At 32.5% G+C, this 25,377-nt stretch overlaps 1 protein-coding gene across 2 annotated transcripts in view; it reads right to left on the minus strand.

Annotated features, from left to right (window-relative positions):
• Positions 1–25,377, minus strand: part of CSMD3 (CUB and Sushi multiple domains 3) — a 1,211,357-nt gene that overhangs the window by 781,634 nt on the left and 404,346 nt on the right. For both annotated transcript variants that reach the window (XM_003823338.5, XM_034966508.3), the window contains exon 6: positions 15,264–15,376. In XM_003823338.5, the coding sequence (XP_003823386.3) occupies positions 15,264–15,376 (113 nt within the window). The remainder of the gene's footprint in view (positions 1–15,263; positions 15,377–25,377) is intronic.

Raw genomic sequence — 25,377 nt, forward strand, 5'->3', positions numbered from 1 at the left:
CACAAGAGATTATCTGTTTCATTAATATACAAATCAAATATATGTCATACAGGTATAGCTTTGTCAATGTATCTCTATTACTTCTGTGAATACATTGGCCTTACCGGATTAAAAAAAACATTTATTTTTCTAACATATATTGAAACAATTCCCCCCAAAAAAGTAAACAGTAAAAACTACTGTCAGAAATAAATTGTAATGATAAAATTTATTTAGAAAGGAATGCCACTTTTTGGGGAGGCTTTCATGATAACCATCTTGATTCAAGAGTTCCTCAGCCATAGACCTTCTTCGTAAAGTTTTCTATGAAGTTAAAAATGTAGAACTATGAGTAGTTTTAAAACAAGTTATTCTTTAGCAACAAAATATTAAGGACTACAATCCTCTTGTAGGAAAAAAAACAAATTTGTCCCATTTAGATTCAGATTGATTTTGGCCCACAGCCCTACTTATTATTTAATTAAATGGGAATACACTATGCAGAGCTATTAAGTTGTTTAGCCAAAGAATACAAAAAAATGTAGCATGAAAATACATTATAAATTATACAGGAAGAATTCTCACAGGAAGATACGAGTATTGCAAGGTCATCTACACACAAAGGTATATTAAAGCATTCAACATCCAAAGAAAATATGTGAGAGAAAAGAAGAGTTATTGAACAATGTAGAGCAGGCTTAAAATGTTGTATCCTTTATTTGCAAAATAAGATTGTCATAACAAAAGATTCTCTGACCTTCTTTGACTTTAATCAGTGGTTGTAGGAAGATGATTCCATTTCAGAGCATTGAGCACAAGATTTAGGGAGTGTCTTTTTTCCAAGGTAATTTTATAGCTGTGGAATCAATAGTCTAACACAATGAAAAAAGTTAAAAATTGAAGTCTGTGAAAGAACTACTTTTAGCACTTCTTATGCAGAATTTTATGGAAAGTAGATAAATGAATCAGGTAACTTTTAAACTTGCTAATTAAAGTATAAATAAATTAAAGTATTTATTTATGGTTGAAATGTTTAGTAAATTTTATTAAGAATTTATGTAATTTAATGACAAAATTATAATGCACTTCTAAAAATAATGGTATCACCTAATTTGTGTGCTGCTTGTATTTCTATGGATAAATAATTTTATTTAAATTGTACTATCATTGTGTATGCATTAAATGTTATATATCATTATATATATACCAAATCTCAAGAGACATATATGTATATAAATGCATATTCCAAATGATATATATGTGTCTGTATATATACACACATATATATAGTGTGTGTGTTAAGTGATATGTAGAGAGAGACAGAGAAACAGGGAGAGAGAGAGGATGACTAAAATAAACCCAAACCAAAAACTACTACTGAGTCATTTGGTAAACCTAGAAGGAAGGACAAATCATTCATTTTCTCAGTCATGGTTTTAACTACCACATTACACAATCAACAAATAACAATGGCTATATAACCATGGTTTAGATGACCTAGAATTTTTATAAAAATAAATACAGAAATGAAAAATGTCATCTTAGGACAGAAATATTTTACATGTTGACATATTCACAATATGTAAACTATGTAATTTAAATTAAGGCCATATAGAATCAAAAGTATTTGATTCTCATTTAGAATTAGAGCTGCAAAATAGCTCTCCTAAACATTAGTTCTCATAATTATATGTACCACTTAAAAAAAATGTAACATCAAAATATACTCTCAAATGTTTTGTAATCTGTAAGTAATTTTTTGAGAGTCACTGACATACCATTTAAAAGAGAAAGGAAATCACTCAAGATTTAAAAAATAACTGAAAAGGAATATAATGACAATGTAATCCATCCTCCTCATTTTCATTATGAGTAAATTAAGATTCAAAGATATTCAGCAATTTTTATATAATATAAATAGGATTCCAATTCATACATTTAGATTATCAGCTTAATGTCAGTGCCTCTCTTAATTTCTCTTATTTTTAAAAAATAATAAACAAATTTGAAGTGTGTAGGCTTTTTATCTCTGGTTCATCCTAGCCTGCAGTAATTCTCAACCATTCATTAATTTTGTATTATCTATTCCTTGTTGGTTTTGTATATATGATTTGCCTGATAACAAGATTTATCACAAAAAATTTTTCCAAACTGCAGCTTACTACATGAGTCACACAAGGACAGCTAGCCACTTAAACAACAGTTGCCTGTTTCAAAACTGTCTCATAAGGCAAGCTAAAAACTGCAAGGGCCTAACCATAACTTCAAGACTACAAGTTTTATCTAGAAACCACTGACACTTGCCAATGAACTTTCCTGCAAAACAACTTGCATAACCTACTCTCTTCCCAATAAATCCCTAATAAATCCCTTTCTTTGTTCTCCAGAGATGACAGAGGCTATTTCAGTTTGTGCATACGTCCTGGATTAAAATCCTATTACTTTGTTTCTTCCCAAACAAGTCCTTTACTCTTGAAGATTTGTCTCTATATGTGTTTATTTCAAGTTGACAGACTTTTGGACTCTTCAGGCACAGCAAGAGTTTAAAAGAAGAACAGAGATAAAAGAAGACTGGTGAAAATATTTCGTTTCAGAGAGCCCTTGTAGATTGGTGAGGACCCTTCTAACAGCCTTTCTGAAAAAGTAGTGGAAGAGTGATACCTTTTAGCACCAGCCTAGTAGGGTGGGCTTTAATGGGATTGCCCAGCTATAGGATGTATTTTTTGCAGTTGGCACACAAAAAGGACTGGTGTCCATGTCTGAAAAAATTCTAAGCAAACTCATACAGAAATAAGCCACCAGTCAAGGAAATCTAGAGAGTGAGAGAAAAGAGAGCATCTGTGTTGGGATAAGCCTGGTCTTTCTGTGCTTCTCGGGGCAATAATGTGTAACCTGTTTTATCAAGGAGGATCATGGGATACAGATAAAATGAGGTCATTTGGGGTCTATCCAACCAGTCCCTCTGAGAGGTAGAACTACCTTAGCAGAAGGATACTGGGATATGGAGGGGCAAGGGACTAATTCGGGCAAGTGTCCATTTAGATGCATCCATCTGGAATAACGAATCCCAGAAGAGAAAGGCCCAGCTTCAATCACTTAAAAGGCCCTGGACATCCCATGACAAAGTTAGCTTAAATGTCAGGACCAGAGAACATGTAGCCATCTTAGGTCTTAGGCCTGGGTCAGTCCTTTTACATCTTCTCCACCCTACCTCAGCTAGATCCAAGAAAGACCTGAAACAGTGGCAAGTAAGAAATTTGGAAAAAGAAGTAAAATACAAAGAGGAGAGACAAGAACAGTTAATCTTGTCCCTCTTCTTTCCTTATATAGGCTTCCTCTGGACGACAAGGCCCAGGAAGGGAGACCGTAAAGAAAAATTTGACCTTGAATCATATTTAGTGTTTTGATTACTCTCTAGGGCTTGGAATTTTAATTATAAAGTTGAAACTGTATTTCTAGTTGTTACAGGCTGAATTGCTCTCCTTAAAATTTATGTTGAATATCTGACTCTCAGTGCTTCAGAATGTGACCATACTTAGACAAATGACTGTAAAGAGGTAATAAAGTTTAACATGAGGTCTCTAGAGGGAAGCCTAATCCAATATAATTAGTGTGTTTCTAAGAAGAGGAAGTTTGGACATAGAGAGCAAGACACTAGAAATATATGTGTGCAGAAGAAAGACCATGTGAAGACACAGCAAGAAGACAGCCATCTTCAAGCCAAAGAGAAAGGTCTCAAAAGAAACAAAACCTACTGACACCTTGGTCTCAGACTTCTATCCTCAAGAACTGTAAGATATATATTTCTGTTGTGTAAGCCACCCAAGTTTGTGGTACTTTAGTAATTTGTATTAATTTAGTGTGGTCATAGAACCTAACCGAGTTTTAATCCTAGGGAAGGTTTCTGTTGAGGGTGTTTTTCTTCCATCAAGCTGAAATGATTTATTTGAATTTGTCAGTGTACCTAACTGGAAAAACTAGAAGATACCTAAGGTTATAACTAAAATCTTATATGCATTTGTGATATTTTTCTTTTTGCATACAGTTGCTGCATTTTCTAACTCAATTAATATCCTTATGGGGAAAACGTAACATAATGGAATGTATAAAATTAGACTTATGCTAGATAGTATTAGAGGACACTATTAACCCCCTTATGTAAAATTATATATAAAGAAATGAGAAATATTCATTCCATTTCTTAAATATCTCAATATCTTCTCAGAACCTTTTTGGTGGGGAAAAGACCTGTGCTACTTGTCTGACAGTAAGTATGCATTTAGAAGTACTAAAAAGAAAAAAAAAAGAGAAATTAGCTTTCAAAGGAGTATTTTTTAAATTATTAACAGTCAGAATTTTGTTGAAGTCCCTTATTTTATATACTCCTTTTAAATTGCACAGTGGTGGAGGGAAATCACAATTTTATGTGAATTATGGCTTCTAAAGTTCTGAAATAAGACAGTCCAGGAAATACAATAATCATAGAAAATAAATCATAAAGAGTGAACAATAACAAAAGCTGAGGAGCAATGGAGAAAAATGACACTGTATCATGTTCTCTCAGTGTATTTATGTGATTTTTGAACTAATTTCCTATTTTCTTATAATTGGCTAGCACTAGCTTAGCTGCCATAAGACGGCTGCTCACCTTATCTGTTAAGGATGAATAATCAATACGGTAGCCTCCAGCCACTTGTAGGTTTTAATCATTTGAAATTAGCTAGTATAACTGAGAAACTGAAATTTTAATTTTATTTAATTATAATTAATCTTAATTTTAATTTAGAAACAGGTAGTGAAAAATACTTTTCATTACACCCAACTTTATTGTTTTATAGGCTACATTTTAACTGTTGCATCATATAAGATGTAGCTGTATTGTAGTGAAGATTTGGGAACATGCATCTTTCTAGTACTATATATTGATACTAAAATCTTTCTAGTACTATATATTGATATAACATTACATGTATTTGTTTGAATATTTTATGAGAAAGCAATAATTACAGTGATACTGAAGTAAATCATAATTGCTAACAAACTAAAGTATTTATTATATTAATTATAAGTTTTCTTCTAGTCTATAAAATAATAAACTATTTCCATAGAAAAAAATCAATGTTCAATATGAGATGTGCTATAAGTATAATGCCCTATAATTTCAAGACTTAATATGAAAAATAAAATGTAAAATATATTAGTAATATTTTATATAGATTATATGTTGAAATGTTAATATTTTGGCCATATTGCTTACATATAATTAAAATTATTTTTGCCTATTTCTTAAACTTTTACATGGCTACAAGAACAATTAAATATTTATATATGTGTGTTATATCCTTTTTGGCTGGTGCTCTGCAAAGGAGTCTAGAACCATGTGGAGGTTAATCAGAAGGTGAGGGATACCAAAGCTCTCCACGGGAATGATAAATGGGGATACTTCATATTACTGTGAAGCCTTGCTACCATGCGAACAACTTTTATGTTACTGACATTGGGAGTAGTAGATTCAGTACAAGAATTTTGGACCTTGAAAGAACTCACAGTCCTGAGATATTAAGTAATCTATTCAAGTTCACAGACTGAAGTCGGTATTCATATTTACTAACTTCTAATCCAGTGCTCTTTCCAGAACAATACTTGTATGAAGAAAAATTAATTCCTGGGAATCTCTATTTCACCCTGTTTTCCAATCTTAGCTTCTATGGCCATTTCCTGCTACTAAAACATCTGCTTTGAAAAAAAGCCCTTGTCACGTTGAAAAACTAGAAAAAGTGTGTTCACTTGGAAATCTGACAGAGTATATGACCACAAAATCTGGAGTCTCATGTTAGTTATGAAAAATCTAAACAGTAATTGCTATATTTTCTGTAGGGAGGGAGGATATTATCCAATGAAATAAGGTTATGTTCTTGTTAGTTCGATAATATGATGTTTTGATTTGAACTTTTTCAACAAACATGCACTGAGTATTATGAAATTATTACCTTTCCCAATAAGGGTCTTATAATTCTTTCACCTCAAGCTGTTTTATAACTACAGATTCCTTCTTGAGTTTTTCAATAACAGCCGGTAGTACCTGAACTAATAAAAGGTTAAATAAAACTGTAATAGCAGATGGTATTATTATTTGTTTCACTAGTATACATACAGTAGCAATGAATAGACTCTGCTGATATCTCATATGATTAATTTGTAATATATTTGTCTGTTAAATTTTTGACATAATTTAATGGGGATAATTTTTATTATAATATCTATTATATAGATACTTGTAATTAAGTGGTTGTTTTAAATTAACAAAATGATAAATAAGCACTTATATTAAGACTCAGAAAAGGTGTCTTGGAGTACAAGGTGGACCGCCCACCATGTGCACAGCAGAAGTAGATCCCTGCAAAATTTTCAGTTACAAGGAAGTGAAGCCTCTAGTGAAACTATCTAATATTCACTAGTTGGGTGCATCCCATCACTTTTAAGACTCATGGGCTATCAAGAAACTTTTTATCTAGAAGTTTTCTTGAAAAGGGAAGGAGGAGGTGATATAAGCCCTGAAAGTTTGAACATTTATCCCAAGAAAGCTGACTTTTATTCTAGAAGAGATTGGCAAATTTTAAGTTTATTCTCTTATCAGCAGGAATGTGGGAACAAACAAAATAGTTATGCAAAATTATCTACCATTTTATCAGTTTAATAATTACCAAGTACTACATTTGAACCTAGTTTAAATTTTAGAAAATATTGTCCATATTATAACTAGTTATTGACAGATTATCTCCTATTTATTGTAGTTGGTACATTTAAAGATAGTAATTGAAATAAAAATCATTAAGTTGTATGTGGATTTTTACAAATTCCATGAGATCATAACATGAGGCTATTATAATTTGTCTTTGACTTTATAAGTACTCCAATAAAGAATAAATAAATATACAAACAAACCCATATTTACATGTATTGAACACTGTCTTAAAATTGCAAAGGTAAGCATTAAAGTTTTGGGGTTTTTAAGTAAGACTATCCATGATATTTTCTTTTTAATTATAAACCAGAGTCACTACAGTATCAATGCTATGAAGATTAATCCAACTCCCTAGAAAAAAATTGTATAAGGGATTCTCTAATCTTCAAAATCCTAAATTCTGTGACGATTTATTAAGTACACTCTTTTTTTCTTTATACTTTCCTGCTGTACTTTGACCCAAAGCTTATTATTTTCTGATTTTAAGTAATTATTTTTATCAGAATCTGAATTTAATGTTTCTACAACTACTCTTTTCTCATGAACGATGTCCTCTAATAATTCTGGCAGTCTCAACATTAATACATATTGTTAACTCCTAATCAGAAAAAAGGATTATAAAACAGCTAAAAAAGATAAACGAAATAATCAACATGACTCCTAAAATTATACTTTATTTCTAAAACCTTATTTTATATATTAAAACTGTACCCCAATTCTAAACACAGTTATATGGATTAACTTTTAATTCATGAATTTTAAAATGTTAAGAAAGATAAAATGTTTTACTAGAAATTGTTATATTGGACTAGAGTTAAGCAAAAAAGTGTCACTAGCATTGTGTTTCCAATGTAGAATAGTTTGTTCAGCTTACCAGGGTATGTTTCACAGCAAAATTTTTATTTCAGGGAAATTTGAAGTAAAACAATATTTAGCCACTTTTCTATCAAATACACATACAAGTAATGAACAGAAATTTGAGACAGGAGGTATATAAAAAGATTGCCAAATCTAAGGATTAGAATTATTTTGTTAAAAGTGTAGTCAAACTTTCATTTTCAATATTGCAATAACTAAAACTCCTTCTTTACATTTATAAACTTTCCCAGTATTATTGACTTAGATTTTAAATTAAATTAATGAATTTTATAAAATAGGAAAAATATAATTTAAAATCGTTCTTGATTAATTTAATAAAAGGCCTTAAATCTTATACTGGCATGACTGTAAAATATTCATTTGTATCACAGAATAAATGCTATCAGAAAGTTTTTAATAATTGCCTTAGACAGACCAATGATTATTTAGATAGATCATTTTGATTATTAATGTTTGATTATTTTTGCTGTTTCTGTAGACATTGTACTAAAAAGAAGATGAGTCTCGTAGACTGTCAGGTCCATAAAGCAAGAAGTAAAATAATTTTCTATGTTTTTGCTTCACAACAAAAATTGTTTTAAAAAAGAATTTCCAAGTGAAAGTATTTATTTAGCATTGAAGGAAACTTGAAGAAAGGTGATAATAATGTCAAAATCAAATACAAAGAAAAAAGTGCAAGATTAGAGATTATTCTCAAATACTACATACCAATGAAACTCAAAATTCTGTTCTCTTAAAACTCAGTAAATAAAAGTAGCTCTCTTACTTCATAAGCTTAAAATAATGCAGTTGGCCTATGTATGAAAGCATGTTTTGAGATAATAATTTAAATATATTATTTATAATTTTCCCATAGCATATACTCAGTAAAAATTAAATAAAACCTACTATACTATGAATATATATATATATTTATTGAATATTTCTGGAATTACACTAACAAAGTTCCATCTACAATCTTTACCATAAAAGTAATCTACTCATCTATGTCTAATATGGTTTGGCTCTGTGTCCCCACTCAAATCTCATCTTGAATTGTAATCCCCATGTGTTGAGGGAAAGACCTGTAATCCCGATATGTTAAGAGAGGGAAGTGATTGGATTATGAAGGCGGTTTCCCCCATGCTGTTCTGTTGATAGTGAGTGAATTCTCAGAAGAGCTGATGGTTTTATAAATGGTAATTTTTTCGGCACTCACACATGCTCTTTCATGCCTGCCACCATGTAAAACATGCTTGCTTCCCCTTCTGTCATGAGTGTAAGTTTCCTGAGGCCTCCCCATCCATGCAGAACTGTGAGTCAATGAAACCTCTTTTCTTTATAAATCATCCAGTCTCTGGTGGTCCTTCATAGCAGTGTGGGAACAGACTAATACAATGTCCAACATCCCTTTGATAATACAGTACATCTAAATTGTCTGAACCAAAAGTTATTGGTCTTCTCTTTTCATGTCACACTCCTCCACCCTATCCTTAGAATCATAAATACAACTCATATTGAGAGTTATAACATTAGAGTAGGGGTTCATGACTAGAATGGTGGGATATATGATTCCCTGTATTTTATTAACAATGGATATGGTGAAGGTACAACAAGAAAGAAAAACAAAGATAGAAAAATATATCATTGAACATATTAGTGAAAGCAAAGATTAGAATACCATCTCTCTTTACAGAAATTTGCTTTGATCCTGTGCTCTATTTTTAAGCCTGGACTATATTTATGATTTCAGAAAATCTGTTATAGAAAAAAAAATTGTTTCTCAGTTTTACTTACAAACTAGCCTATTTTAAAAATCAGTTCCAAGAAAAAGTGTTTTTCCCTTGAGAAACGTGGGCATCCTCATTTGTGATAGTGAGAAATATAAAGCCTAGTGTTTTATCTTTTTAACTGTAGCTCCTGGATTCAAATTTTATGTTTCATCACAATATTTAAACTATTCATTTTTCATAGTTAGAATGTGTGCTTTCTCATCTGTTCCATATGTTATTATCTCTTTCCAGTGAAGACTCTTTATTTACTTAATGTCTTACTTATACTATAAGAAATCTTTAGAGAACAAATGAGATCGGGCGAGTTAAGGGTGGTATGGCTATCCATTGAGGTGGTTTGATTATAAATATCAAAACTCAAATCTGACTACAGGTAAAAGGGAAATAATTATAAGGTCATGGTGGGGGCTTCCAGAACCAAAGGGAAATCTACAAAAGCAGAAACCTAAAAGGACAGGAACCAGGGCGTTTGGAGGATCTAGATAGCTAATCTTCAGGAAACTGAAGGATCCACTGGCTCCAACCATTTTTCTTCTGCTCTTTAACCACTGGGCTCAAGAGCCTGGGGAGCGAGTCCATTGTTTATGTGGTGGATTGATATTCAGTATCCGTTCTGCCCTCATTCTAGAGCCCCTTCAGTCATTGTTAAGGCTAGAAAGCTAAACACTATATTCCATAGTATAGTTTGCAGACAGTGTTCCAGAAGGTACTTAAAAATATTCAGCTAGTCACATGTGTTTGTGTGAGGTCAGAAGGGCAGAAGTGAGGTGGAGGCCACATTTGTGTTACTTCTGCAATTTCTGGTGCAGAACATAGATTGCAAGGTTGTTGATTTTTCTGCAACAGCTTTAGCTGAAATCCCAGTAGCTAGCCACTTATCAGATATTGAGAGGATGGCATGGGTCATCCATTTTGTTGGTGCAGTCCCAGCAGGCATGTCGTGTCTCTGGAGCCAACAATTGTGGCCATGGTTTCTAACCTGTTAGTCACAGCTAACGTTCATATTTCTGGTACCAGTGGTTACAGCAACAATCAGAAGTTGGCACCGTGGTTCCCACTTCCTCGGCTTTCTGATGTTAACAGTTCTCTTTGCAGACTATTATTTGTTATATAACAATTATTTGTTCTGCAAATAATTAGTGGAGACTCCATTCTCTGTAATAAATCCCCTTCTGCTTAAACAGGTAAACAGTTCCATTTTAGTCCAACTGGCCATCATGCCTCATATGCCTACCCCTTGGTGGGGCTGATTGGCAGCCCCACCAAGATTGCACACACAATGGAAGAGGGATAATTCCCCCAGAAGAAAATGAGATGCCCTTATCAAGAAAAAATTAAAAAGGGATGACTGGTTGTGGGTGGCAGAAAATAACAACCAACCATCCTGTAAATGAATACAAAGATAATTAATCAACATCATTTTCAGGGTGTCTTGTAAGCCCATTACACAAAGCAAAGTTTTCTGAAGTCCTGAAATATTACAACACATTATGAAAGCTTAACTACCCCCAAGGGAAGGAGTCAGGGAATGCTTCAGAGACATCTGATCTCAGTCTTAAGACTCAAAGAAATACGAAGGTCTTTCTAGGTAGTGGGAAATTAATGACTTAATTTGTACTCTGTGTCTGTATGTGTGTGTGCACACGTGCTCATGCACATGTGTGTTGAGTATCTAAATAAAGATTGAAGAGTCAAAAAAAGAAGAAGTCTTAATACCTTTTAATTTACAAAAAATAATATGTCTGGCTACTGTGACTCTGTTGGATTAAAGAAAAACCAATGCTCAGAGAACTCAGCAATTAGTATCTTTATGATTCAATTCTAAGCTTCTGATCCTATTCTTTACTTAATCTACTATGCTGCATCCCCCAAAATCTTATTTACCTTTGTTCAGTAACTGTACACAGGTATTTATGTAAAAACTTCCCAAATATAAAAAATGGATGAACTATGCCAAAGTTATTTGTTTTTGACTGAAACAATGGGCATCTAAAATGCCAGAAGTCTCTGTGTAATTAAGGTATATGAAAGGGCATTTTCGATATGGTTTGAAAGTTCTGTCCAATAAATATGCTTTTCTTTCAATAAAAGATGCCCAGTTGATCCCAAAATGATCATAGCCTATTTGAGAATCTATGTAAAATATCATTATCTTTCATAACTTTTAAATATTGTGTGTTGCTATTAATATATCTTTATTTCATGAAAAATACATTTCTGTAAAATATTTGCCTGCATAAGAAGAATCACATACAAAAAATTTTGGAAAAAAATATAAAAATCAAATTGTGATTAAAATTTAAGGAATTTAGAGGCTTGAATCAAGAATATAAAATTACTCATATATTTACATATTTAAAATTGATTAAATACTGCAATGCCTAAACTTACATGATAAATACAATTATATGAATGCCTATAGCTATGGTATTTATGATTGCACATTGAAAGAGAAATGCTGAATGTCGAATAATTTTAAAAATGAGATATTTCATACTTGAATTATTGAGCCTTATGGAATAAAAATACTTTTAATTAAAATCTTCTATAGGTAAGATTTTCTTTCTTGGACAATTGAGTGTCATCTAAAACTCCCCTTCCAATTTAAAAAATAAGTAAATATGACAATGTATTCATCGAAATGGAAAAGAATAGAGTTTAGTTTATACTAATGACCAAGTGACAATAATATAGAGTTTTCAAAAAATAAGTAAGAGGACTTCCAAACACCACAATTAAAGAAAAGTTTTACTATTTAGGTGAGAAGTAGCACAATCCAAGTTCTCATTAATAGAGGGTTAATGGAACTTGAATGGAGGAACAATAGTTTAAAACAAAGACAAATATAATGACATAATATTGAAGTGAATTTGTGGGGGCAGAGTTAAAAACTAAATAACTTTTTTTTAATCAAAGAAGAGACAGTAATAAAGTATTTAAGTAAGAGATTTCTATTATAGGTAAACTAGGAAGGCAAAAGATGTTTTATTTTAAATACAAGTGGGCATATTCAATACAGGAGCTCAGAGTGAGAATGTATTTTATGTATTAAAGGCTTTCTATTTAAGCCACATTTTTAATACTTTTGAATTGATATAGAACTATGCTTTTTAGCATGCTATTCTCAGTCTCTACTTAATCCTATTTAAAATTATAATATCTAAAGCATTCAGGAAGCTAGCATATAACATAACTTAAAGGTGGTTCTATTTGGGAAAGCACAGCAGTGTGTATCTATGTACCTACTCCATCAATTATGGAACACACTATAAAAAATAGCTAATGGCATTCAATGAACCCACTAGTAGTTTGCAGTTAATTTTCATGGTATTTAATAAAGGATAGAGATTAAATAGAAACGTTATGAGTAAAATATTCAGTCGTTGGAAACCTGCAGATTCCTTAAAATATTAAATAATTATAGGTAAATCAATAATAGTTACTTAGTACTCGGTAAATATATGAGTTATTTAGAAACTGAGCTGCATGGAGACTTAGTTTTGACTTTTGTATAATATATTACACAAAATTTTCAATCTTGAATTAGTTTTAATGTAGACACCACTAAAATGAAATAGTAGCATGGAACAATGTAAAAAGCATCGTTACCATTTCATGATAGGGCATGTATTTTGGCATGTCAGAATTATGATTTTGCAGCCGTTTAAGTTATCTTAGTACATATATATTTTTTAATTTAAATTTCTTCATTATGATTTCAAGATTTACTTCTCAATTGAATGTATGCTGTTGAGGTAGAATATTATTTTAAGGTAATGCAATCAGAAAAAGCAAGCCTAAATTAGGAAAGTTTTAAAAGAATAATATGCAAAGGTATATTTTTATAATAAAACTTTCCCTTAATCTTATTATAAAATCAAAGCTTCAATTTTCTTAACCACTGCATTTCCTCTGTGTCATATCGATATAAATCCCATCCCTCTTTTGAGTCGCTTTTCCTGCAGCAAATAGAAATAAGTTTTACCTCATAAAACACATCTTTTCCATTTTACTACAGTGATGCTACTTTTCAGTGCCGAAAACGCCTAATGCTTGAAAACCACAATTCCAATCTTAAAAATACTGCAAAAGTCAATTAAAGACCAATGAGTAGCATGCTGAAATTTATAAGTAAGTACACAAATCGACTGGTAGCTTTGTGCCATTGTCTTATAGTGCAAAACAACCCTATCTGAAGGTACCAGCTCCATGAAATCATATTGCACAAAACAAATGAAATATCATTTAATATTTGAGGTAGGAGATCTATTTTTTGCTCCAGTTTCTACATATAAATATAAAATATATGCTACTTTATTTCTGTTTAGAAAAATAATAGAAGCCATTTGACCAGAAGATTCCTGAATCTAGTAGAAAAGATCACAGGAATCGAAGAGGATTGATTTTTGAATTTCTGCCATGCCATTGGCCTTAACTAATTGTAGAAAGGAATCAGAGCCACAGAGTTAGGTGGATGAAAAACTCCACAAGTAAAAGGGTCAACCTAGAGATAAAGAAGCTTCACAATATCTTATTTTCAATAAAATAGTCCTCTAAAGTACACAAACTTTTAGAAATTGAAATTGGGAACTGGATAAAATATTTTTGCAAATTTAAAAGTGACATTGCCTTAAACTGTTTAAGATTCAAGTTACCATGCCTAAACAGCTATTTTTAATAAAATATGTGAAAATATATTTTTCTATGAAAGTTTATTTTTGAACTCTAAGATTTAGTGTTTTGTGATGGCTAATATTTTCTATTATGATACATGTTAACACATTGCATAGTTTTAAAAGCATATTTGCATTTATGTTTCCATTCCAATTAACTACTTTAGAAATGATCATTACTGCAGATTTTCTATGTGGACTTTGTCTAAAATCTTGATTTTAAGTTACTTTCCTAAGAATTTTTATTACAGTGATACTCAATGCACTATTACGAAAGTCAAATTACAAATCACATCAAGCTGTTGCAGTTTTTGAGAGAAAACTTATTGACAGAACAGCTTCAGAGAGGTTACTGGTTTTCAAAATACAAATTAATTGTTGAATTTTGTATTCCAAAGAACAATATATGATTTAATGCCATTTTGAGTACTAAATATAAGCTTCCTAAAGTCATCATATTAAATTTTCGAAGTGCTTAGGACTGAAGACTACTAAAGGGGAAAGCATTAAAAAAAACAAAAAACACAGATAAATGGAAGAATGTAACTGTGGCAATGCTTACTATTCCCTGAAAAGTAGCTGATACACTACTGAGAATGAAATGAATTATTTACATAAGTAGTCTGAAGATAAAGTACACTAAGCTCACATAGTATTACAGAACATTGTAGAAGCTACATTTTCATTAGTACTCCATCTTCATAATAATCTTGTTCCAAAGAGTTTTTCAAGTTAATGCACCAAATATTATATCCTATGTATTGAAAATTATTTATGTTAACACAATTTGTAGATAAAACTCCTAACAAGGTTAATTAAACTAGCAGTAACAAACACGCTGCATATGGAGGTGAGTTTCGATTGAGGAAGAGCGTACATGCAACTGAAGGTTTCCTGCAGTGATTTGCGGTACAACTTCAGATAGTATATCCAATTGCTGAAGCACTTTATTAAAGAAAAATATTGCATCTGCTACATACTACCTTTTAGAAATCATAATATTCATTATTCTGAATATTATACTATAAAATCAACTAACTTTAATACTGTAATTTAGTTATGATCACATTATTGTCTCAGCAACAGCATGACCATTTTTTTCAATACAAATTCTAATTTCTAAATGCTAAAGACATTTTTCTATCACAAAACGTAGTTGTGTACACCAAAATTATTTTACATATCAAAAGAGGCAGAGGTATTCCATAAATATACCTTGATAGGGAGCACTAAATCCACGGTATCGATGATTGCTGTCTGTAACAAAATGCAGTCTGAGCCAGTTTTTGTTGCTGATAATTGGTGGTGGTATGTTCATTCCAGATAACCTGAATTACAAAAGACAACAACAAAAAAATTTAAAAAGCTTTTCAGCAGTAAACGTTTTCACAAAATTGGGACCAAACAAATGTCCAACTATATTCATGACTTTGCACTGTCAACTTTTTAAGCACAAATGAAATAGTTCTTTTATGCATAGAAAAGTCAATCACAGAATAGTGCAATTCCAAACACATGCTGTTCCAATCAGGTTGTGTGTATTAATACAATCAACTATAAAACTTTAAGTGCACATGATTTTTGATTCATCCAAATTTATTTACTGCACCAATAATTTATTTATGGTATTGTTTTATTAGTATTATATAGTTTATCATTTATTAATGTTATATATTGTTTATTATTTATATCTTATTTATTATTTATTATATATATTGTATTCTTATTGTTAATAATAAACATAACAGATATTGAGCTGATGGTGCTAGTCAACGTGCTTCTCATATATGTATTGATACAATAAAGTTACAAAATCGAAAGACCTCAAATAAATTGATATCCTTATTTCCAGAGTGAGACTGTACAGTTATTTTCTTATATTCCATCCTATCCACTTAATGTTTTTTCAGTATTTCTCACTGGATGGCAAATTTCACAGTTTATTTTCATAGAACAAGCATTGCTTTTATGTAATTTCATAATCTTATAAATGTTCATGACTAGCTTTCATTAGAATATATAATTATATAATGTATTAGAGGCCTGATCCAATGGAGAGGCAGAAAACAGATTGTATATATCCAAACAAATATAGTTGGATATGTAGTCTTCATATATTTGGTTGCAAGAATACTATTTATAATATACTCAAAACAAGTATCTTAAAACAAAATATTGGAACTATGCTCCAGATATTGGTCATGATTAATATATAAAGTACCTCTTGCTTTATAATTTTTTGAAGATTTCCAGCAAAGCAGTTTTTCTGACATCACGAAATAGAAAAATACTGCTGTATTATACTTCTATCATATATCTAACCATTTAAATTTTAAGTGTTTGCTATAAAGCCAAAGTAAAAGAGTCTCCAAAGCAAGGCTATTACATAGTTAGGAAGAGTTTCAGATTAAGGTTTCTTAATAACAAGTTCTTAATAATAAGAGTTTCAGATTAAGAGTTTCAGATTAAGGTTTCTTAATAACAGGTATATATTCCCTATTCTTCAAAGCTCACACTTTTCTTCTTCAGAAGGCAAAATAAACAGCTGATTTATTATACTATGTTTGTGGGGTGGGAGTGTCAAGAGGAATTACAAATATTCTCTCACCTTTTGGCAATTAGTCATGCTAGGGGAACAGTAGAAGGAGGATGGAAAATCTGTCCTTGTATATGTAATCAGTGTTAAGGTGTAGGTACAGGGATGCAAAGACCCTCTAACCAATACTCTTCATCTTTATCCCTGAAAACCCAACTTTCCTAAGATGTGTGGGAGCTAGCCACCACTTTTAGTGGATGACCACCTGCCCATTAAAATGTAAAATCACCTTTATTGTATTATTGTGTCTACTGGTGTACAGAATGTTGAATTCCAATATGAAAACATTGGGATAATTTTTATATATTTCTCATTTCTATTCTTGGTTTGCAGTGCATTTTCCGTAATGTTTCCCTATAAATCTATTTTCTCTTTTCATAGGGATGAATCTGTTTATTTGTTGAGCTGACTGATTTTTTTCCAATCTGAATTTAGTTAATAAAAATATATAATATAATTGTATAATTTTAGACTCAAGTTTTAAAATTTGCTTTCATTACTTTCAGAAAATATACAGGTTATGTTTACTCTTGTTGATTAAAATAGTAACTCAGTGAAAAACTATTTGGATTTGTTTCAATTATATTTTCAATTGAGTAGCATAGTTCATGCCAGATTTTGATTTACAATTTGGTTTTGTTCAATTCCCTATTTCGATGAACATGAATATCCGTTAGGGAAAGTTTAAATTATTTTTGACAGGCTGCACACATTTCCAGATGTAATGAGACTACAATGCATGGAGGTGTGTAATACACCAAAGCAGAGTTTGGAGATGACCCCCTAAAAGACCCAGTACATGAGAATCAGCTCCACAAGGACATTAAGAAATGCGAGAAAAGAAAAAAGACAAAATGTTCAATAAAAATGATAAACTTTCCATCTTTTCCAGGGACATGAAAGGTAATTTCAGTAATAGAGTACAGTAAAGGCAAGTAATAGCTACTGTGTAACTGCAGTTTGCAACTTGAATTTACTTTCAGTAATCTAAGGGAGTGGACCTGAAGAAAGTAGAGCTGCAGTAGGGAGAAGCAGAATGTGCATGAGGTGGAGCAAATAATGATAATTTAACAAGGGTGAAACTAAGAAATATTCCTGACAGCCTCAATGTTTCAGTGTATGAGGCAAGACCTTAGATAAGCCAAGAAACTGAACTAGAAAGCACTTGCACAACAGCATCCCTCTGCCACCAGAGAGAAATATACAGTCATTGGTTATAGGTGAGTCACATGGGCTTTGAAAATCATAGTCACTGAATAATGTTCATTATTTACACTCATTCTAAACAATATGGTTTGGTTTATGGCTTATGGAGAAATCTCACAAATAAATCTCTATATCTCTGTCCTTATTTCACATGTTATCAGGAAAACCAGGAAATGAGGGATTGAGAATATATGCCACTTGGAAAGATTCCATTAAACTACTTAATTTAGATAATTACTAAAGGAGATATTCTAAAATATAACTTATTGTTATCCCTGTGTCAAATCACTGTGGTCATTTAAGAGTAAGCAAATTCTAGCATAAAGTCAATGAGAATAATCTTTTAATAAGAAATAGATTGTACGCATTTATTCAACAGTTATTTACCAAACATTAACTATATGACAAATACCAATGGTAAAGGTTGGAAATATGATAGTAAGCAAGAGAAAAATCATGGTTTTACACAGTAAAATTAAAACATACAAATAAATAAATAAATAATATATATTTCAGATAGTGGCAAATGACATATAACAACAATAACAAAAAACCCAGTAACATGATAAAGAATTTCTAGAAATAAAGTTTCCATTGTTTTAATATATTTTCCATTTCACCCTAAAAATATCCATACTCATGATTATATGTCTTAAACCACTAAACGGGATTTAGGATAATTATATCAAGAAAAATATGGTCATGATAAATGTCATACATTTGTTCCCTACTATTCTAGTTATTTGTACCAGAAAATTTGATATGTCTCTTGAGTAATAACTACATTGTAATGGAATTACTAAAAAATTATTAATGACATCAAATTTCATTGCATGTTTAATGAGGAAAGAAATACTGACAATAATACAGAGTAACTTATAATTAATCTTTGCAAAAAATTTTTAGTTCTCCAATTTACTGCAGAAATAATAATGATTAAATCATCAATTTATATTTAAAATCCTATATGTTTCTATTGTAATTAATCCTTTAGAGAATGTAATTATAATCCTTACAACATGATTTTAAGAATTAGTTAAACATAAGAAAATTGAGAGAATGACAGCTTTTTTGATAAAGTTCATAAAACTATTCTGAGCTTATTCTTTTTTTTAATGTTAAACTGCTTTTATTATAAGATAAATTGTCAGGTCCTCATTTCAGCCATATCTGGTTTTCAAACTTTCTCAAATTTTGTAGTTTCATCAACAGCTATCATTTTTGATTGCTCTGACATCTACTTTTTAAAAAAATCTTCCCAATTCCCAAAATCATCCAAATGTAATGGCCTATCTATATCATCCATAGGTGGAGTCAAATCTTAAACTCAGGATTTTTCACATCATTACCTCCATGACTTTGTATCCCTCTTTTCCACAATTCTCCCACTTGCCTCTAATTTTACTTGTCTCTCTCTCTCCCTCTCTCAAGCATGCTCCCGTGCTTTCTCACTCTCTTGCTTTTAAACCAGTTTTGACCTCCTTCCTTCTCTAGCACTTAGATAAGATGTATCCATCATGAATCTTCATGAATGTTCTTTATGACCTTGTTAGATTATGGCCCTATGTTGAGCTGCTATTAGTTGCTCAAATTTTATTCTTTCATTTTATCCCTGGAACTTTGCATATACTTCGCTTTGAGGCTGAAATAAATATCCTTTCTTTACATTTATTGATTTACTCTAAATCTTTCTCAGGAAAACCAGACAAAGTTCCATGGTTAAGAGAGGTGCCCAATCTCCTTCTCTGTCCTCACAGACCACCTGCACATGTTCTTATCATATCTTAATTTTTTATGTTTAACAGACACATAATAATTGCACATACTTATGGGGTACAATGTGCTGTTTCAGTACATACATACATTGTGTAATGATCAAATCAGAGTAATTAGCATATCCATCACCTCAAACATTTATGATTTCTTTGTAGTAGGAAATTCAAAATCCTCTCTTCTAGCTATTTTGAGATATAAAATATCTTTTTCGTTGACTATAGTTACCCTACAGTGCAATAGGACACTGGTACTTATTCTGCCTTTCGAGCTATAAATTTATACCCACTGACCAACCTCTCCTATCAACTCGCCACCTTCCTCAGTCTCTGGTAACCACTGTTCTATTTGCTACTTCTATGAGACCATCGTTTTTAGATTCTGAATATGGGTGAGAACATTTGATATTTATCTTTCTGTTTCTGACTTATTTATCTTAACATATTTTCCTTAAGGTTTACCCATGTTGTCCCAAATGACAAAATTTGTTTCTTTCTTAAGGCTGCGTAGTATTCCACTGAGTATTGTGTGTGTGTGCGTGTGTGTGTGTGTGTGTGTGATCACACTTTCTTAATCCGTTCATACATCATTGGACACTTAGAGTCGATTACTTGACTATTGTGAATAGTGAAGCAATAAAAATAGGAGTTCAGATATTTCTTCAACGTATTAACTTCACTTCTTTTGGATATTTACCTGGTAGTAGTATTGCTGGGTCATATGGTAGTTCTATTTTTAATTTTTTGAGGAACATACATACTATTTTTAATAATGGTTTTACTAATATATATTCTTGTCAACACTGTAGAAGGATACCTTTTTCTCTGCATCTTTGCTAACACCTCTTTTGTCTTTTTGATAGTAGCCATTCTGACTAAAGTGAAGTGATATCTCATTGTGGTACTGATTTACATTTTCTGGACGACTAGTGATGTTGAACATTTTTTTCACACACCTGTTGGCCACTTTTCTTCTTTTGAAGGTTATCTGTTCTGGTCCATTGCCAATTTTTTCATCAGTAGTAAAGTCAGAGCCTTTAGTGTATCCATCACTGGAGTAATGTACATTGTACCTATCAAGTAATTTCTCATCATCCACCCCTCTGCCATCCCTTGACCTTTCCAAGCATCCATTGTCTATCATTCCACACTCCACCTCCATGTGTAAACATTATTTAGCTCCCATTTATAAGTGAGACATGTGGTGTTTGTCTTTCTGTCTCTGAGTTGTTTCACTTGAGATAACTGTCTCCAGTTCCCTCCATGTTCCTGAAAAATATATTATTTCTTTTTTTTTAAGGCTGAAATGTCTAGATCTTTTTCAGACACTTCATAAATTTCCTTTCTTTAGTGTCTGCTACTGAAGTCTTTTGTGTTCCTTTGGAAGGCTCACATTTCTTTGCTTTTTCACGTTTCTTCTTTCCCTATGCGTATATCTGTGCATCTGGTAGAAGAGTCACCTTTCCGATTTTATGTGGTAGTTTTGGTAAAGTGAAACATTTTCACGTATATGCGTCTTAGGGTGTGGTTTAGTAGGGTGTTTTGGCTTTGATTCTGGGTAGAAGCAGGAGTGTGGTTTATGTGCAGTTTCTTCAGCTGTAATTCGCATCAGCAATGTCTGAGTGTGTCAGTGCTCTGGACTGCAAAAACTTATGGTAATAATGGCCACCATGATAGTTTCAGACTAGGCATACTTGAGTGTGATAGTTTGGCTGGCACTAGGGTGGGCTTGCTGGAGTCCAGGACCTCCACTAGGCCAGCTATATTGGTCCAGGAGCATACAGATGCAGTGAATTATCTAGGGTGGAAATACCTTGCAGTGGGACCACCACAAGGCTAACTGGTGGTTCGGGCAAATGCTCACATACATGAGTTGACTGGTTCTGGAGTGGGTTGGCAGGGGGGTGGAGCCACCACTGGGATGAATGTTGAGTTGTCAGGCACACATGGGTGTGATAGGTAAGCCATCTCTGTGGTGATTTTCTGGGGAGTCAGGACAAGCCCAGGGTCAGCTTTCCCACTCTGTATAACTGCCTGTTCCATTGGAGCAGGGCATAGCATAGTCTCAGACACTGGAGTCACAGCTGTTCTGCTGAACCTAGGCTCCAAGTAGCCAGGTTTTTGTTACTGCAGCCATCTGTGTGAGTGTAGTGGAATGTCAGTAGCACATCACGATGGATAAACAATGACTATTGGCTCCCATAATAGGATGCACTACAGCTATGGGTCTGGTACCATCAAGATAGTGATGTGCTATAGCACCCTGGGTCACAGGGATAGGGGGTGCACATAGGCTCCTCACTGGAGCAATGCAGCCATGTTAACTCCAGGAAGCTCCCCAAACTACATTCAGAGGCAGTGAGGACTGTGGGCCTTTCTTGCAGCAAGAACTGTAGATGTGTATGTCGGGAATGGGGACTGCTGGTGGCCTCCAGCTTAACTTTTTCTCACAAAAAAAAGTCTCTCCCATCACCAAGTTCATCCCAGCAGGGGGAACAGAGTGGCAGAGATAGGTGCTTCACTTCCTTTCTAAAATTCCATTCTGGGTTTCTGTGCTTCACAGAGATTTCACCACTTCCTTGTGGTGAAGTATCCAGCATACTCTTCATTCACTCTAGTTGGAATGTAGTTCTCTATTCATTGTTTTGGTCCTTTGTTTTTGGTTGGGCAAGTACCAGGCATCTCTAGGAAACTATCTTGCTCTGACCACAAAATTTATGATTAGCCATTTATTACTTTACTTAGTGATAAGTTTTCTATGTTTCCTATTATTTTACATTTTCTTTAACAGGGCTGTTATATCCCTGATACTTAGCATAATGATTGATGCATAGTGAGTGTATACTGTCTTTTATATGTCAAGAAAATAAATGAAGAGAAGTTATTTGGGCACATGCCCTAACTTTCAGTCCCTTTGAATTTTTATACTCTTTATAAGTTATGTCAATATTTCAATTTATATTATTATTAAATGTTTTAGTTCTTTTCTTATTCAAGACCCATCTAAAATTCTATCTCCTTCATATGTCTTCTTCAATTCCCCTGGCTAAAATTTATATTTTTGTTTTCTGAATATGAAAAGCACTTGGTATAACTCTTCCTATGGCATGTCTTACTGCTTTCACCTTGTTTATATTATATAATCTATATTCTAAATTATAAGAAGCTGAAAAGATCTGCATGGTATATATCGAATCCATAAGCACGTTTCAAACTGTAGATAATGAATTATGCTAATTAAGTACTATCCTATTACAAAATTTCTCCAAGTGTGTTCTGAACATTAGCAACCAAAAATGCCTGGGGATGGAGGAAATTACACTGTCCAATAATTACTAAATTGCTCTCTTGTAACCATATTCTCTTCTTGTATTTTTAAAATGTTTTCATCTAGAATTTCTTAAAACTGCCCAGCAAACATTCTCCCATTTTCATGCTTTGCCATAATATCAGTAACATGCAATGAAATTTATTCTAAGCCATTGATATTGTTTATTGCCTCATGTCTGAACAAGAATGCATTTTATAGTCCCAAGAAAAACTAGCATATTCAAAAATAGTCAAAAAATAAAAAAAACTTTCTGTTGTGTTGTGCGGGGTACTAAAAGTTGAAAAAATATTTTAGGAACTAAATTAATTCACTTATGGAATGACGTTAAATGCATTAATTTTCCATACTGTGCAAGTCATGTATGTAGATTGTACAGATGCTTACATAGACCAGGTGGTGTTTCCTTGTCATAGATGCCTGACTGTGCTATTGATTAGGTAGTCAAAAGTCACTGGACATCAGGACACAGAATTCTGCATGGTTTAAAAAATAGCATTACAAATCTAAGTATTGTGTTAGGCAGTCCACTCTTCAGAAGCAAGATATTACCAAGTATTTACAAAGCAAAGGAGATAATTGGCTATAGTAAGCTTTATTTCCTTTCCTTCTCCCCTTTTACTCTTAACCACACACCATAAAACCCACATACCCTATTCTGTAACTCTCTTCTGATCTCCCACTTATCACTTATTTCCAGGATCTATCCTTTAGATGAATTCTCTTATAAAAAATGGATCTTATAGATCTGGGTTCCTTTTATCTAGAAACATGCTTCAGAAAAATCTATGTTTATATATTGGATATAATATGTATAGATTCAAATACCAAATTTTAATCAAGATTAAATGCACAGTTTGCATAGAATTACAGGCATACCTCATTTTTTTGCATTTTTGTTTATTGTGCTTTGCAGATATTGCGGGGTTTGTTGTTGCTGTTGTTTTACAAATTGAAGGTTTGTGACAATGCTGCATTGGGCAAGTGGCATTTTTCCAATAACATATTGTCACTTCCTCTCTCCGTGTCGCATTTTAATAATTCTCATAATATGTCAAAATTTTCATTATTATTTCTGTTATGATGACATATAAACAATGAAATTTGATGTTACTCTTCTAATTGCTTTTGGTTGTCACAAACTGTGCCCATGCAAGATGGTGAACTTAATCAGTAAATGTTGTGTTTGTTCTGACTTATCTACCAATCAACCATTCCCTTGTCTTTCATTCCATCCTTGAACATCTCTATCCCTGAGACACAATACTGAAAGTGTGAAAATTAATAAATATACAATGGCCTCTAAGTGTTCAAGTGAAAGGAAGAGTCACATGTCTCTCACTTTCAATCAAAAGCTAGAAATTATTAACCTGAGTGAGAAAAGCATGTTGAGAGCCAAGATAGATCTCTTATGCCAAATTAGCCAAGTTGCAAATGCAAAGGAAAAATTATTGAACGAAATCACAAATGCTACTCCAGTGAACACACAAATTATAAGAAAGCAAAACAATCTTTTTTGCTGATACGGAGAAAGTTTTAGTGGTTTGGATATAAGATCAAACCAACCACCATATTCCCTTCAGCCAAAGCCTAATTCAGAGTAAGGCCCTAACTTTATTCAATTCCATGAATACTAAGATAGATGAGGAAGCTGTAGAACAAAAAATCTGAAGCTATCAGAGGTTGGTTCATGAGGCTTAAGAAAAGAAGACATCTTCATCATATAAGTGCAAGGTGAATCAGCATAAAGTGACGTAGAAGCTGCTGCAAGTTATCCAGACGGTCTAGCTAAAATAACTGATGAAAGTGACTACACTAAATGACAGATTTTCAATGCAGAAGAAGTAGCTTTCTACTGAAAGAAAATGTCATGTAGACCTTTCATAGCTACAGAGAAGTCAATGCCTGGCTTAAGTTTCAAAAGACAGACTGACTGTGTTGTCAGGGGTTAATGAAGCTGGCAACTTTAAGTTGAAGCTAATGCTCATTTATTATTCAAAAATCCTAGAGCCCTTACAAATCATTCTAAATCTACACTGCCTGTACTCAAAAATAGTCCAGGACCATACAGATTCACAGCAGAATTCTACCAGACATTCAAAGAAGAATTGGTGCAAATTATTTTGACACTATTCCACAAGATAAAGAAGGAACCCTCCCTAATTCATTCTAAGAAGCCAGCATCACCCTAATACCAAAACCAGGGAAGGACATAACCAAAAAAGAAAACTACAGACTGATATCCTTGATGAATATAGATGCTAAAATCTGTAACAAAATACTAGCTAATCAAATCCAACAGCATATCAAAAAGATAATCCACCCTGATCAAGTGGGTTTCATACCAGGGATGCAGGGATGGTTTAACATATGCATGTCAATAAATGTGATACACCACATAAACAGAATTAAAAACAAATATCACAT

Source organism: Pan paniscus, chromosome 7 (genome assembly GCF_029289425.2).
Source record: "Pan paniscus chromosome 7, NHGRI_mPanPan1-v2.0_pri, whole genome shotgun sequence".
Classification (NCBI taxonomy): Eukaryota; Metazoa; Chordata; class Mammalia; order Primates; family Hominidae; genus Pan; species Pan paniscus.